The sequence below is a fragment of the Grammomys surdaster genome, unplaced genomic scaffold, assembly GCF_004785775.1.
Source record: "Grammomys surdaster isolate TR1022 unplaced genomic scaffold, NIH_TR_1.0 130, whole genome shotgun sequence".
Taxonomy (NCBI): domain Eukaryota; kingdom Metazoa; phylum Chordata; class Mammalia; order Rodentia; family Muridae; genus Grammomys; species Grammomys surdaster.
The window spans coordinates 22,756,622-22,773,515 of NW_021604588.1; the positions used below are offsets into that span (position 1 = coordinate 22,756,622).

Sequence of the window (16,894 nt, forward strand, 5' to 3'; positions counted from 1 at the left end):
AGAGAGAGAGAGAGAGAGAGAGAGAGAGAGAGAGAGAGAGAGAGAGAAGGAAGAGCCACCTTTCAAGTGAAGCATTTGAAGAGAGTGCTCTAACCTGGGGCACAGTACATTCTCGCGACGGCATCGCTGTCACAGGAATCTTCAACCTCACTCCACCTGCTAAAATACGTTAGCTGAATGTGTCCTAAAAACAAAACGACAGGAGAAATCAAAACATTTTTCTCTTCCATTTTCTGCAGAAGCGAACTGTAATTACTCCTTTTGTAGCTAAAAACAGTATCATTAAGAATAATGGCATCATTAAGTACTAGAAGCTATTACTGGGGGTGAATTTGCCGCACTGATAATGAAGCTCTAGACAGGAAATGAAGATACTAATTACAAGATAAAACGCCTACTCAGTTAATTGGAAGCAACAGCGAATAAAAAGAAATGCATTTGTGAAAGTTCCTGACCTCCGTCATTCAATAAGATGTTGTTTGGGTTCAGATCTCGGCACACAATCCCCTCTCTGTGCAAGGCGTCAAGGGCTACCACCATTTCCGCTGCCCATCTCTGAATGCAGCCCTCTGGGATGAAGAACCTGGAGCTTACTGCTAATCGCTTATCCAGGTCCTCAAAGATCTGATGGATTTCCTTTTCTGTTCCCCTGGCTGCCACACTCCTCTCCTCGGTCTCTGAGTCTCTCTGCAACAGAGAGCTCGGCTCTTCTTTAGCTGGATCTGTGAACAGCAACACTTCCTCCGACGTGGCAGTGTCTGTGTGTGCACTGAGTTCTTTAGCACCTAAGCATGGACTAGAACTGTGGAACAGGTTTTCTTGCAAGTCCTGTGCAGTGACAGCTACCTCTACCTGCCCCAGTCTGTCAGACTCAGGGTGCGAGCTGGAAAGGAGAAACTGGTCTCGTGAGCTGCTGTGATCAACCACAGCTGTGAATGACACCCCAAGACCTGCCTGAGCACTGTGCTCTGGGGTCACACCACCGGGATGAAATTCAGTGGGATCACTCAGTTGCTCTGGGCCTTCTTTTCCCAGGCTGTAGCACTGTTCAGAATTCAGCCTGAGGCACAACACATCCGGGGCTTCCTGCAGTTGACTCTCCAGCCTGCCTGCGCTGGCCTTTGGAAACTTAGTAGGACCCGTTGCTGAAGCCTGTTTGGTGGGCTGCAGTTCACCAGGCAGATTCACAAGAAGGTCAGGCCTTCCTTCCTCAGCACTGCCGACATCCTCAGAAGCAGCCTCTTTAAATGAGATAACTGGGACGGAGTCGTCTGAGCCCCTGCTGATGGAGTCCTGAGCTTCAATCTCTCCCTTGCTCTTGCCAGTATCAAAACTCTGGGAAAGGCTGTCTCCATCTTCAAGGGTAAAGAGTGCTTTCAAAGGCTCTGGTTTCAGACTGTGTAATTTCTCACCAAAATCCAGTCCCAGGAGCTCACTTGTGCTGTCTTTACTGTCTATTCTGAAGAACTCCATAGGGCTGTTTTTTGACCTACTGAGGGAATCAGATGTTCGAGGAGAACAAACTGCTTCTAGGTCCTCATCTCCAGGGAAGAACTTGAGCTGGGTGCTAGGGCTCACACTGTCAGCAGTGAGGGATGCTGGGAAACTCCTAACAGCTTGGGTATCAGTATTGTCCCCTTCAGGCTGCAAGACAGACTCCTCATTCAAAGACCCCAGGTCAATCTTTTCTTTCCCATACTCATTGCACAGCGTTAGGTAGCCAGCCGTGCACTCTTCCTCTGAACTGGAGCCCGAATCCGGCCACTTGGGAGAGCTCTCCTGGCCATCATCTTCCTGGTTGCTATCGTCCTGAGAACTCGGAGTGAGACTAGTCTTCAGAGGCAGAACCTTCAGCATGCTCCCCGGGTCACTCCCTCTGGATTCGAAGCTGCTGCCGCCCTGAGGACTAGCACTTGGCTGCTGCAGGCGCACGTGAGGAGGCATGGCTGGTCTCGTTTCCTTAATGTCCAAGCTTTCTCGAGAGCTTCTGTTCAGAAATTTACTGATATATGACCAGAGTTTTCCACCTGTGAACAACAGTGACAAAAAATTAAGATCTCTACACTGGTAGTTACTTGAGCCACTGAAGACAATGAAGAACTATGATAATTAGCCAAAAAAAGTCAACAAAATTCATTAATATCAAAGACCTAGTATGTTGTATATGCAATAAAGTGTGACCGTCTTCTGTGGACTTTACCAAGTGCGGTGGCAATTATTTTAAAAATTATTTTAAAAGTTACGACCCATGTCTTCCAGTAAAAGGAATGACATAGCTAGATCTTTAAGTCACACACTGTTTAGTCTTCTGCTTGAGTCATAACCAGTCCACCAGATAGCTGCTTAACGCTGTACCCCGTAGTAGGGAGTCAACAGTACCAGTCCATTCTGGAAATGCCCAGTCCAGACCTGGGGACCAGTGGGCGACCTGGCAGCTGGTGCCTTCAAAAGTGATAACTTTTTCTCCCATCTTCTGCCTCTGGAACACGGCACATACTTTGCATGGACAAATATGACTACTGGGGAAGATTAGCTGAGCAACTATTAATAAGGTGAGCCATCGAGGAAAGAACAGCCCATGTTCTGACACACCTCTAAGGACCCAGAACCCACCTATGTCATCAAATGAGCACGAAATAATCCTGCACAGCACCCACAATGCCGGCCACGATGGTGCTCCAGTTTACTATAGAGTCGAGAGGTGTTCTAACTAGAATCCACATGCTTTTTTAAAAATCACAGAAACCATACGGTTAGAAATTTAATTAGCAAAAACCATATCAAAAAATAATTCATTAAATTTGGGGCCAAAGTCTCCAGAAGAAAAAGATGAGTTACAGGCAAGTGAGACAGCTTGACAGCTAAAGACGCTTGCTGCTGAGTCTGACGATGCTCACCTCCAGGGACCTACACGAGCAGAAGGAGAGAATAAACTTCTGCAGACTGTGCTCTGACCTCTGGGCAAATGCCATGATGTGCATGTACACACACACACACACACACACACACACACACACACAGACACACCAAATGAGTGAATGAAATTTTAAGAGAATGAGTTCAAATAAGTCTCCCTACTTAGATGAGGAGGGTGAATTTTTAGATCAGTTTCCAGTTGCAGTTGTGTGTCAAACATCAAGAGAACGCAACTGAAATACATAACCATCAGCAGTCAGCCACAGGTGTAAAGAAGCATCTACTTCACAATTCACCCCAAGGAAGTCAGTAAGGCTACAAATCAGCTTATCCTGCCCTGAGCATAAGGAGCAATGCAGTCAGTGCCAGAGCCTCACACACCTACGTACACCACCCCCCGTCTCTCTTTCTGTCTCTGTCCCTCTCTGTCCATCTGTCTCTCACTCCACCACCCCATGTCCCCTTCTGTCCTCTTTATAGAGTATATGCTCAGGGCTTCAGAGTTCCCGTACAAATGTCCTAACATTTAAGGATCCACCCCTGGCTTAATTGTGACTACCACCATCTTCTGATGATCCACTGTGTGACGCTGCAAAGGTGAAGCCTGGATGTCACTGGAGACCCCAAGATGTTGGAGATGTCAGAGCTGTGGGTACCTGCCAAGGAGAGCTGCTAACAGGGATCGGAACCAGCCCAAGACAGAAAAGTATGTCATAGTCAACAAAGCTAAAAGGAGTTGGAGTCTGAAGAGCCCTTTGACGTGAGCCATGGAGATGCCGAGTTTGGAGTTTGCCCAGCTGGTCTTAGGTCTTGCTCTGGCCCAGGATTTCCTCACTGCGCTCCCTTCCCTGCCTTCTGGAAAGTAATGAACAATTGTGTCCCTGTATGTGAGAAGTATATGATCTTCTTTTCATTTTGATTTTACAGGGGGCTACAGTTAAGAGAGTGTCATAAGTCCCAAAAGAGACTTTGGACTTAAACAATGTGGAGATTCTGATAGTTTATGGGGACTTTTGAAGTTGGACTGGATGCATTTTTGCATTATGATATGGCTACAAGCCTCCCCAGAGGCTCAAATATTTGAATACTTAGTCATAAGGTAGTGGAACTGTTTGAGAAGGATTAGAAGGATCAGGAGGTGTGGCCATGTTGGAAAAAGTGCATCACTTAGGGTGGGCTTTGAGGCTTCATAAACCCACACTCGGCCCAGAGTGGGGGGAGAGTCTATCTACCTCTATCTCTCTATCGCTCTTCCTCTCCCCCCCCTGCCCGCCTGACACCTATGGATCAGACTGTAACTCTCAGCTATTGCTCCAACTTTAACTCACAATTATCACAACATTTTCATGAGAAACTGAGTTTAAATGGTTGTGCAGCCCAGCTGGCCACACAGTAGGTCTAGTTGTGAGCATGTCCTGGGATCCCCAGCATGCACTGGCAGATGGCTGGGGAACATGACCATTTCTAAGACTCCTGTGCAGGTGGCTAAGTCGCTCTGCCAGAATCCCCTCCACACACAACAGACAATTCAGCTCCTTCTTCAGCAAGCTACCTGTACCAGACATTAGCAATTAGCCGTTTTACTAATCATGCTGACATCCTGTTGAATTCCCACTGTTTTCACTATAACAGTTTTAAGTGTGACTGTTGGTATTTTCTTTGTGGAACCTTCTGGGCTCACGTAAACCTCCTAACATGAATTATAGGAGCTGGGCTTGCTGGAGGGAAAGAGACTGTCTGAGCCTCTCCACTTTCACTCCTGAGGCCAGGTCAGCCTAGCTCTCAGTGTGAAGCAGGGCTGGGTGCCCAGCACGTCCTCTCCTCCACTGATAAACCATGAATTCCCAAACCAGAGCACATTTTTCCTCCAACACTCCAAATTCCTCCACAGTGTTCTGCTTTCCTCAAAACCAAGACCAACCCTGACAAACAGACTTATGCATTCACAGCATTACGACATTAACCTAAACAACTGTTGTTCATTAAACCTCAAATAGAAATAAAAAATACTAAAATATTGATTGTACTATCATATCAAGTATAACTTAAATTTTCTAGGTCCTTTTGAAGCACAGGAAATTCTAGTTATTAAGTGTCTTAAGCTATAATAGTAATTCATAACATTTAATTAAACCTCTCTGTCTCTTAATTTAATTTATTGGTTTTCTACAAGACTGCACAATAAATGAGTAGATTTGCTTGAGCAAACTTAGAACTTGATTTAACACAGATTATAGCAAAATAAAAATCACCTTTGACCTAGAAATTCCCACTTAAAGATATCTTCCCTACAAATAATTCTTCAAAACAAAATTAAAAATGCACAAAGATACATCCATGCAGGTAGCAGAACAGTTCATATACCCAGTAACAGGAGGAGCTGCATCATGGGAAATGAGCAGACCCACTCACAGGTCCTCCAGTCAGAAGCAGAGCAACATCTGCAGACACGCAGTACTTAAGGTGCCTTCCACCCTTAGAAACACGCAGTGCTCAGCACACACTGCCGCTAGGTGCTGGACACATGCAGCTGCCTCATCCTCCTCAGTCCTACTGAGTACATGGTCACTGTGTCTTTATTTGTCCAACAAAAAAAAAAAACCTGAGGCACAGAAAGGCTAAGGAATGTGCCATGGCCACAGAACTAGTAATGTGGACAGCTCACACTGCCTCGTCCACAATCTAAACTCCAGGCTAGCTTTGAACTCGGTATAATCTTTCTGTCTTAACCTTCTAAGCACTACCTAGAGAACATTTTCTTCCAAAAAGATGGAAAGGAATAGGAGGGGAAGAAGAGAGGGGAGGAAAGGGGAAAAGCTGATGGAGAGGCCATGGGGGAGGGAGAGGGGAGGGGAGAGGAGGGAAGGGGGAGGGAAAAGAAGGGGAAGGAAGGGAAGGAAAAAGAAGGGGAGGGAAGGGAAAAGAAGGGGAGGGAAGAGAAGAAGAGGAAAGGAGAGGGGAGGGGAGAGGAGGGGAGAGGAGGGGTGAGGAGGGAACGGAGGTCTCATTATGCAGTCTACCTAGCCCTGGCTGGCCTAGTACTCGCTATGTAGACCAGGATGGCCTTAAACTCATAGGTATCTGCCTGACCCTGCTTCTTGAGTCCTTGGATGAAAGGTGTGTGCCACCACACAGTACAATGTAACCTTTTATAACACAGCTCTAAGCTCAGAAGGTGTCTAATGTGCGTTGCTAAGATGACACGCAGGTGAGAGGCAGCATATTAGATCTGTTTGCATTAAAACACAGAAAGAGAAGCAATAGGCAGAGGGGCACAGACCTGTTATCTCAGCACTATGGAGGCTGAGGCAGGGGGATTACAAGTTCAAAGACAACCTGGACACAGAAGAATACCGTCTCTACAAGGAAAAAGAAGCCTCAGCTTCTAGAGCCAGAACGGAGCAGTGGCCGGAACAGGAAGGGCTGCATCACTGCACAGATCTGGAGTTTGTGTGCTAATAATGTTGACACCCGGTGAATGAGAGAGACTGGTGGAGAAGCTCCCCCATGCCCTGCTCTGTTCTCACAGCTGTGGGCTTCTAACTTCACCATTCCCTTTTCCCTGACTGCGAACGTGCCCCACAGTGAACATTCCACTCACGGCCAGGCTGAAGAACATTCTCTAACCTCTACTCTCTTAACATTAGCACTCACAGCCTTGACTGAAGACTGTTTCCCATGTGCTCCCTCACACAGAGCTAAGGAAATGGTTAGAACGAGCAATGGCCATTTGCACCTGTCTTCTAGGCTTGTTTTGTGGACACAGGACTGCAAGCACGCTAAGACTGTACCACTAAGCTGTCTTCTGCAGCCCTCCTGAAAACGTTGCTGCCGTGCCTACTTCCAACTGGGTATTAATAAACACTAATAAACTGTAGGCAGTACTTGATTGCTGTTTGTTTTTCCTTGTTCAACTCCACAGCAGCAGTCTGAGTGTGTAAGGGGGCAGGTTCTTGTCCTTCTTTGCTCACAGAAGCTTCAGCTCAGTGTGCAGCGCACACTCAATCAACTGCTAAGAGCAAATGAGCTGAGGCTCCTACTTGCAATAACTTTCTTAACATCACAAAGACTTCTAGAAAATTAAGCCATAGACATTTGAAAGGAGAGACATTCCTTCTAGGTTCACAAGTCCATGGCAGTGTACGACTGTGTTTCCATTAGTCTGTGCCTTCGGAGCCCTGTAACACTGGTGCACCACATTAAACCAGCATCGGCTACAATCTCAGTCCTGAGAGGCAGAAGGGAAGATGGCAGAGGAAAGACAAGTGTGACGTGGAGGGCCGAGAAGAGGAGGAAGGCAAGCTACACACTGTGGAGGTAAGCGAGGGTCGAAGCTTTGCCACAGATAATCTCCAACATGAATAATCCACACCGGGTAATAGAATATTGACCATAATTACATTCATCCTACTGACCTTGTTCTAAATTATTATGGATTATTACTACGCAAGTTATTTTGTTCCACACCAGAGGTGGCCGTATTTCGCTATCAGATGACATGACCTCTAATTCAATAATGTCTGTAATGCACTGGTATCCTCAGATAAAAGCTGTCTATAATGTCTGAACAAAGGTGAATTAGTTATCCAATTCACACACGCAATTAACTCTCTTACTACCTGTGAGCCATGGAGCCCCTCTGGATTCCCTATCAAACACTGCGTGTGGGGTCTTCCCTCCACCTCGTTATCTTGTGCAGACTTCATCATAACAATATTAGTACCTTACTGCCCCCACCAAAAACCTTGCATTAGTTATCATAAGAGACATCATTCCAGAAGGCAGTGTCTCTTTTTCCCGAGAAAAGGGTATTAAATTCAAATGTTATGTCTATTACAAAAATAGAGTATTTCATTCTCAATATAAATAAAAGTAAGGGCGCCTTCATGAAGAGTAGAAAATAATTTATATTTTCTTCATTATTTTAAGAATTCCTGTTTAAATACCAAAAGGCACTACTGTTATGTGAATTTATATTAACATGCTGTAGTTACGAAAATAAAAGAATATTTATTTAAATTCAGGCATTATCAGGCGACACAGAATCAGTGAGTGCCTTCTGCCACCTGTTCTCTGGGCGGCTGAAGGCGGAGCGCAGGCCTCTGCTTTGTACTCACACTGGTGCCAGTGGCTGTGTTCATGAGGCTCAGATCAGAGACGAGGCAATGTCAAATGTTAAGCAAACACCCTTGCATTCCCTCTGAAGGAAGCAATTAATTAATTCTGCAGGGGATGCTTTTTTTAGTCATCTAACGTAAGTGTAGCTTTTTAGTGCAGACAAGGGAACAGAATTAAATCTCTAAATAGAGCCTCACTCTCTCAGTGCGCACTGAAGCTCTCATCCTGTCAGTAAACCTCCTAGCAAAGTGCACACATGAGGCTTGTCCCACAGGTCAGTGAGTGACGCTGGCCGGTCACTTGCATTGTCCTGTTCCCTCAAAACTCAGAGCAGGAGGCTGAGCAGAGTGAGGAGACAGAGTCCCCATGCTCATGAAGTGATAGGCAAGGCAACATCACTAACACTAGGACACAGCACAGGTGCCGACGCTCTGCAAGGCCAACCCACCTTCGGCGTGCTGCAGCACAAGAAACACCGATTCCTCCGAGATGATGTACGTGTGCAGACACACCATGTTAGGCACGCAGCGGGGGATGATGGTCTTTCTGTTCCTGCTGCACTCGCTGCTTTTCCTAAGACCCTGACAGAGAACAAAAAGGTCAGTTGTACCCGCAGTTGCCTTTGGAGCCTGCTGTGCTCAGTGTTTATCAACCAAACTAATCTATCCGAGTTACTCGGGGCTCCAGAAACCACTCATCTGCTGCTCTGTGCCCCTCAGTCCCCAGAGGCTCCGCTGATGGCATCTGGCATGAATCCAGACAACAGAAGATGCCACAAAGCTGCCATTAAAATCAATTACGTGGGTCAGTGTTTTTATTAGCGATGCTCTCAAACTAAGTCATCAGGATGACACATGGTTATTTCTCGGTGACCTCTAAGTTTGATTTTTCCTTGTGTATATCTTTAAGGCAGCAGCCAGTTCAAGTCATATTCTCCAGACACCAGGCTTGTCCTGCATGAAGCAGCAACTTTTAAATTCCTTTCCAAAACATTAATGACAAATCTCCAAAAGCACAAGATTTATGCATTTCCTGGTGTTATACCCAGGTTTTTAAAAGCTAGGTAAATACCACTGGGTGTGGGGGCATGGGCTGTTCATAAAGAGAGGCCATCTTCACACACGTCAGTGTGACCTCCTGCCGTGCCTGGAAGGGGATGCTCAAGGCAAGCTGCCCTTCTGGGGGCCGTGGTGGTGTTTAATCAGGATATAGTTAGAACACATACTATTGCAAACCATTCCAAACACAATATCAAAACTAAAATCATCCACTTCATTATGTACTGTATTTGAACCAAAGAACAGGCCAGGACACCGCTATTTGCTGAGTCTCTGCAGAAGTCAGGTTTTAGGAGTTGTAATCACAGTTCAACTGAGGCTCATGTGATCCTCAGGAACCAAAACAGCATCTCTAAACACACCCTGAGTTCTTAGATGCATTCAAATTATATATTCTCTAACATAAGACTTTCTAAATGGAAGCTACAGCATGTTTATCAACTGTGAAAGACAGAAATATCGACCGCCAAAACATAAAACATTCAAGAGCCATATAAAAATATTTTTCTTTCAAAAGCATGTTTATTTTTGAAAGTCAATTTTTAAATTCACTAAACATACAAATTCTACTTACTTTTAAAATGAATGTCTGTTCTGTCCTTGTGTCCATTACAAGTAAAACCTAAATAAAAGATACAATTAATAATTTTAGCAATTATATAATAAAACATTAACTCTTTAATTTGAGAGACTAAGAATCAGGTTCTGGTTCTGATTCTTCCCAAAATTCTAATTTCTAAATAGATTTTTTAAAAATCTTAAATCATAGGATCCAAACAGCCTTGTCTCAATAAATTGTATTACAATTTCCTTTTCTAAAACTGCCACAGCATAGAAACATCACTGTGTTTCCTAGATTTATTTTTAAAGCATGTTTCGTAAAGGTGCAGCACATGGCAAGCATGGCGCGCACACAGTTGGGGCAGCTGGGAGTTGGTGGCGGACGGCTGGTGAGGACAAGGCCAGCCTGGCAATTCTAGGCCAGTCTTGCAAGTTGGGAAACCCCAGAACAAGGTAGCGGTGGTGGGGAGTGGACAGTGGTAAAGAGGAAGTAATTTTATTAAAATTGATAAAGTTACGATCATCTGTGGTCTCTAAGCAGTCCACTCTAATAGGATCTCGATAACTGAGACTCTAGTGCCATCTCAGGCATTCCTTGGGTACTGCTTCTCTACTCTGGACCAGATCTTTCCACCATCAGCATATCCTACTGACTCCATTGTTAACCTCTGTCCTGCCCCAATGCCCCAACTCAACCAGAAACCAGCTCTGCCCAGCTGACGACCAAGGCTTCATGACAGGCCACCAGCTCCTCTGCACACTGCACAGCTGTGGTCAATTCTTAAAATACCAGGCAAGGCTTCTTTTTTAAGTGTGTGCAGACGTGTCACTGTCCCATGTCTCTGTAAGAAGAAAGCCAACTTCATAAGGACAAGACCTTCATTTCACACACTACTCCCTTGAATGGCCATCCCTGATAGCCTAGAAGAAGGAAACAGGGACAAATCTTACCACATCTGTGGCTTATTTTGCTAAATACTATGGCAGAGATAGGCCACACAGACCAGCTGGCAAGCCCATGAGTGTAGGCCACCACCTTTCTTTTGGGATTACAGAGGGTTGTTGACACCTCTCTGACAGCCTCTCCTGAGTGTCTCACCTGCATTATTTAAGCCAGCCTGTGGTAATACAATGTTATTCACATAGACACCTCCTAGATGTCCTGCAGAGTTCCCAAACCCAAGGGTCTCACAGTTCTCCAACTACAAAGCCAGCAGCCAAGTCAACAAAGGAATTGTACCTCCTGGGCCTTCTTAAGCTCCCGCTCCCGCTCCTTCCTCGTTGTAAGCATTTCCCATGTCCAACATGGGTAATCACCATTAGCCCCCTCAGCCACCACCCCTGTTCCACACATGGCTGACATCATGGCCCTGGGTGCCATCATGCCCAGGGCGGCCACCACGTAGGACCGTCACTCTGAGATGACCTTACAAAGTTCACCCAGGGTCATGATTGCTGTCACTGTTATTGCAGCTTCTCTCTGGAATATTCCCCCAGCCACTTACTCTCTCCATATTCAGCTCAAATGTCAACCTCTCTGTCTCTCTTATTAATACTGATGGCTCTTCCTTTGTCCTCGAATTTATATCATACTGACTTCTAGTACGGCATCTCAAACTCTTCAATTTGGTTTCATGTGCTCATTTGTCATCTCCCAACCAGATGTCAAAATCCTTGGAATGTCACAGACAGTGTCATGGTCCCCAGAGATGCTCACACCCCACTCAAGAATCTGTGAGCAGACTGTGCTGTAGTAGAAAGGACTTCCCAGAAATAATGAAACTGGAGCTGACAGCTCACCTGGGTTGTCCAGGTGGGTAATGTTGAATCACATGAATTTCAGAGCAACGTGGTAAAGGGGTTTCCCCAGTATGAGAAGGATCTGGGTAGGATATAGACCCACCCACATAGGCAAGAACCAAAGGGGCACATCTAGAAGCTCAGAGAGAGCCTGAGAGGAGCAGGCAATGCTTAGAAGCAAAGAGCAGCCCTCAGCTAAGCACCAGCAAGGAGACAGCTCATTCCTCCAACTGCACAGACACTACAGCGAGGCCTCTGACCTACACAACTCTAACATAATGTATATAGGGGCTTCAGACAGCTAACTCTGCCATAATCCGCTATGCTGACAATAAGGTCGAAATGGCCTTTCTGTTTTAAGTACACTGCTAACAGGTTCAATAAGAACACAGAAGGTGGCCAGGTGGTGGTGGCGGCGCACGCCTTTAATCCCAGCACTTGGGAGGCAGAGGCAGGTGGATTTCTGAGTTTGAGGCCAGCCTGGTCTACAGGGTGTCCTCCAGAACAGCCCGGGCTGAACAGAGAAACCCTGTCTAGAAAAACAAAAAAAAAAAAAAAAAAAAAAAAAAAAAAAGAAAGAAAAAAGAAAAAAAAAAGAACACAGAAGGTGGACAGCAAGGTACAAATGGAGTTTGGAAATGAAGATGGGACTGAGGGTTTATATTTGAGCATTCCCCACAAAGACACACAGCCACAGTACTGGGGTTTAGAGAGTCCTATCATGGGGCACTCTCAACATCCCAAGCTTGGTTTATCTCTAATCAACCAAGTTCAAAGGTGAGCAAACAACTGTAAAATGTTAACTGACCCTGCTTTAAAAGCTACCAAGCAAAGAAGGGTGAAATGTGCACCTAGACAGCTAGCTCCAGCACGACACCTATCGTTGCTCAACTGCCCTGCACACGTGCAAACAGTATGCTAGTTACACACTCGGCACACTGCAGGTGGGTATGAAAGCAGCCAGAAGAAGGACATCACAAGGAAAGAGTGATTCAGATTCGACAGACAGGGCTCCAGGTGGAGTTACCATCCGCCCACTCAACAGGAGCCCCACTGAAGGGCTGACAGGAAACACTGCAGGGGGGCATGAGGATGTGACAGGAGCCAGGCTGCTCCAAGTAAATCAGGGGTGAAGAACGCCAGAAGAAAGACTAAGAAAGGATGGTGGACCCTCAGCTCAGGAAAGGCGTCGGCTTTGGTTGCTTGCACTCAGAGAGACCTATCCACTCTTTAATTGCTGGCAGGGCTCCTGACACATTCTTCACAAAATGACCCTCCGTGGCATGCAAATGCACTCACAGTCCTTGAGTCCTGAAGGTGACTCAATGGTCTCCTCCACACACAAGGCGATGGCCAGTGGTGGGCTCTGTGGAGGTGTCCGTGCTCCTAGCACTTCATCAGGTTTTACATCAACACACACGGCTCTTTATGTTACTCCCCAGAAGGGGAATCGCGGTTGCAAAGACTCGTCTGTCCGTCTATGTGAGATGGAAAACATCTCTCCAGGTGAAAGGTAAGGCTAGACAACTTCTTTTGCTTACCAGAAGCCTCCTGCCTGTCAGAACAGAACACTCCTCAGGAATGGAGGGCTGAGAAGTTCCTCTCACTCAACCATGAAGCACGACGCAGACTGCATAAAGGACCAGGGAGGACAGACGAACTTGGCAGAAAGCACAGGTGGATGCGGGCTTTCTTCTCTCACCAAGTTTGCTTGCCACTCAAAAACGTTCACATTGAGGTAATAAACACAAGAACATATGTGATTTTTTTTTAAATGTGCCCTTTGACTGTCAATTTCTTCCAAACAGGTGTTGCCTAAATGATTATAAATTGGCCTCTGGGTACACCTCTTCAACTGAGCCGTCAGGGCTGGTGATAATGTAATTAGACCTACAAACATCAGGCTGGCGACTGCTCCCCATCTGTTTGGCAATAATGTTTAGTTAACAATAGTCTTTAAAAGAAGCACCTTCAACTTTCATTCTTAAAGTTATTTATAGTGCCATTCTTAACACGCCAGCACTCCTGCTAACAAGAGCTTTAGCCACTTGGAAATTATTAGCCATACGGCTGTACACAAAGAAAAACGACTGCATTTAACATCTGTATCTCTCCACGTTTACACTGCAGCCTCATTCAAGTGAGTCCTTAATGAACAGTGGTATAGCATCAATATCATAGCCGCATGCACACGGATCATAAGGAGCCAGACATGTTTTTAATGCCAACAGTAGGCAGATCTGTAATGAAGCTGTCAGCATAAAGGACAAAATAACAGCATCTTTAACCCTCAAACTGAATTTGTTCATTTGTAGACTCAAACACAATTTAAAAACTGCTCATGGGTTTCCTCACCTTTATAAAGACAAAAATCTAATTTGTATTAATTTGATACAATTGTCTTCTCTATAAAAGGCTCCTAAAACCATCTTTTATTCCATGATAAAACACGTACTATTACTAACACTGTCATGAAATAATTACCTTGGACAGCATATCTTATTGAAAGAACACAATTAACATATTTCTCTCTTTCATTTTTCACACGTACATATCTGCACCATATTAGCGTACGGCCTGACAGAAAGAGCTGCTCCATCTTTGCCCATGGTGATACAGAGCACTGCTTGAAGGGGTCGGGGGGTGGGGGGGGGCAACTTAGGTTATTGAGCAGACTCATCTGTGCTTCAGCCCTACCGGAACCATGACCTCATACACTGGGAAAGGAGGAAAGAACAATACACAAGTGAGAGCAAGCTTACAGACCATTTACCTCATAGTTGGGGTGAGAAAAAGACGGTGCTGCATGCTACACTCTCTTCTCAAAACAGGCCACACTGGACCTGACTATGGTTAGGCAGATGTTTAAGTGATGTCTGTTGAGAGCATAAAACATCACCAATTTGCAGACGTGGCTGCGGCTGTGTGCAGCAAACGGCCAGCACCAAACCTCCGCAGCTCCGGTGATGTGCTGGTGAACACAGGCTCTCCAGAGTCTCTGTAAACCCACCGAGCTTCACATCCTTTTCTCCCCGACACAATACTTTTGTGGACTCTTTGGGGATTTCCCAGTGTGTATCCCCATCACACTTGCTTCCCAGCCCTTCCCCCCACACACCCTTGTTACCTACACACAGCAAGAAAAAAAGAATCTACTTTGTGTTGTCCATATACTCACGGGGTGTGGTCAAACTCCCAGTGGCTTGCCCCCAACATGAGCTGAGTCACTCCCTCCCCACCATCCCTGCTGCATGTCATCTGCGTGAAAGGTGGCACCCAGCATCCTTCAACACTTTTCAAGAATTCCTTCCCGACCTCAGGAGCATGGACGAGAGACAGGCTTCCACATGGTTCTGGCATCAGCACAGACCATGAACAGGGCTCCAATGTCTGTGGTTTATGCTGAGGCCCAAACTCTGTAATCCCAGGTGCAGCTAGGTCCATGTCCTGTTCACAGTCTGTGCTGATGCCAGTTCGCATTCTCACAAAACTCAAACATGTTCCAATGTTTGAGTAGCCCCATGCCTATGCTCACGAGCCATCACTTACAAAAAAACTTCACCTACCAGAAAAAAAAGGACAGGCCCATTTTGACACCAAGCCTCTCACACAAGCATCACAACAAGGTATTACTGGCACACTGTCCAAAAACAGAAAGCAGGAAATGAGCAGAAGCCCAAAGCTGCAGCAGCAGGAGCAGAGGCTGAAACACACCATAAAGATGCTCCTCCTGAAAGACCAGAAGCCAGAAGAAATTCTCTGCTCAGAATGTAAGTCTGAAAAGTCATGTGACCTGGATACTCAACTCCAGTCAGCACAGTCTCACCTCCTACTCTTAAGAAGCTGCTTTGGTAACAAATGAATCAGGCTTCTAGGATTTATGCACAATATTTTTAAATTTCCTTAGATGGAACCAAATTTTCTCTGTGCTAGAATTTCCAGTTTAATGTGTCACTATGGAATGTTCAGGTGACCCGCAGTGTCCTGCCTGTGAACTGGAGTAACATGTTACCTGCTTCATCACACAAAGAACAGAATCTTGGGACAGGCGGAGTTCTTCACACATCAATTTAATCCAGAAATACCTAATATCTTCCAAGGTAGAAAACAGCAGATCATACACACACACACACACACACACACACACACACACACACACGTATTGAAGTTCAAAGTACCCTAATTTAAAGTATACAAACATCTGTGGCTTCTAAAGGCCCCTATCTCAGCCCTAATCACCTAGCTGCTGCCTCAACTACTGCCAGAATCACACTGGGACAACAGGAGAAGAGCTGTGAGGAGGCGCAGCAATGAGAAACTGCACTGATAAATAAATAACTGCATTTCTAAGAAAACAACTAATTTTCATTTTCTTCAAATGCCCAGGCAGCTGCAAAGGTTTTCGTATGCTAATTTTTTAATTAGAAGGTATTTAGGCAGTGAAAGCTTTCATATGCACTTCTGACTCTTCATCAAACGTGAACTCCCCAACTTAGCATCAGTATAGCTGGTGGCGGCCTGAAGGTTTACCATCTGCTGCTACCCAAAGTCACGGTGGCCACCTTCAGAACATATGCATCAAAGCCCAGAGATAAGAGACTGAAGAAATACTGCCTAAGTCAGCATAAGGGCGATGATGAAGCCAGAGGCAAGCAACGGGCAAGCTACCAGAAACACTGAACCCTGGGAGTAAGCAGCCATACACAGAAAAGCACCCAAGGTCACTGCCTTTCCTACAGCTGTGCCAAGGGCAGGAGAAGTAGCACAGCCAAGGGATGTTCTCGAGTCCTGTGTGGTGGGTTTCCCTTTTAATAGAAGGCTGATCATACTGGAAATCAACTTTATTCAAAATAAGCCTAACCTGAGTAAGCTCCAGTGTAAGATTTAAGTTGTTCAGCCCACAAAAAATGACAATAAAGGCATATGGTTTACACAGTTACAGTGCGTGCTAGAAAGGGCTTCTCTCCTGGGCACTTAAAGTCCAGGATTTCCCAAGGAAAATACACTCTGATATAAGTTTAATGAAATCCACAAAATACCAATTAAAAGGTTGACTGTGATGGCTCAAAGCATCTCTCCAGGCCTGGGGCACATGCTATACCAGTACCATACTGGGCACACACGCCCCACAAACCAGTTCATACCACTGAGTACTTACATGCTTAATCATCACCATGACTTCTTTAGAGAGTAACAATTTTAACTGAAATAAATGGCTAAAAATAAAGCAAATGTTTCCAGAGTAGTTTATCTTCCAAGAAATGCTAACAATCATAATGTTGCAACATTGGAAGAAAGGTATCTTTGTGCTTGGAAAATATATTTGCAAACACTTATGAAACTAAGGCAGGTTGATTGTAAATTCAAGACCAATCTAGACTCACAAAAGAAAGGAAGGAAGGAAGGAAGGAAGGAAGGAAGGAAGGAAGGAAGGAAGGAAG

The 16,894-nt window shown here is 45.4% G+C and overlaps 1 protein-coding gene across 2 annotated transcripts in view; it reads right to left on the reverse strand.

Moving 5' to 3' along the window:
• Positions 1 to 16,894, reverse strand: part of Rps6kc1 (ribosomal protein S6 kinase C1) — a 138,111-nt gene that overhangs the window by 26,750 nt on the left and 94,467 nt on the right. For both annotated transcript variants that reach the window (XM_028761156.1, XM_028761159.1), the window contains 4 exons: positions 9,667 to 9,714; positions 8,483 to 8,615; positions 456 to 2,027; positions 95 to 184 (listed from right to left, as the gene is read on the reverse strand). In XM_028761156.1, coding sequence (XP_028616989.1) covers positions 95 to 184; positions 456 to 2,027; positions 8,483 to 8,615; positions 9,667 to 9,714 — 1,843 coding nt within the window. The remainder of the gene's footprint in view (positions 1 to 94; positions 185 to 455; positions 2,028 to 8,482; positions 8,616 to 9,666; positions 9,715 to 16,894) is intronic.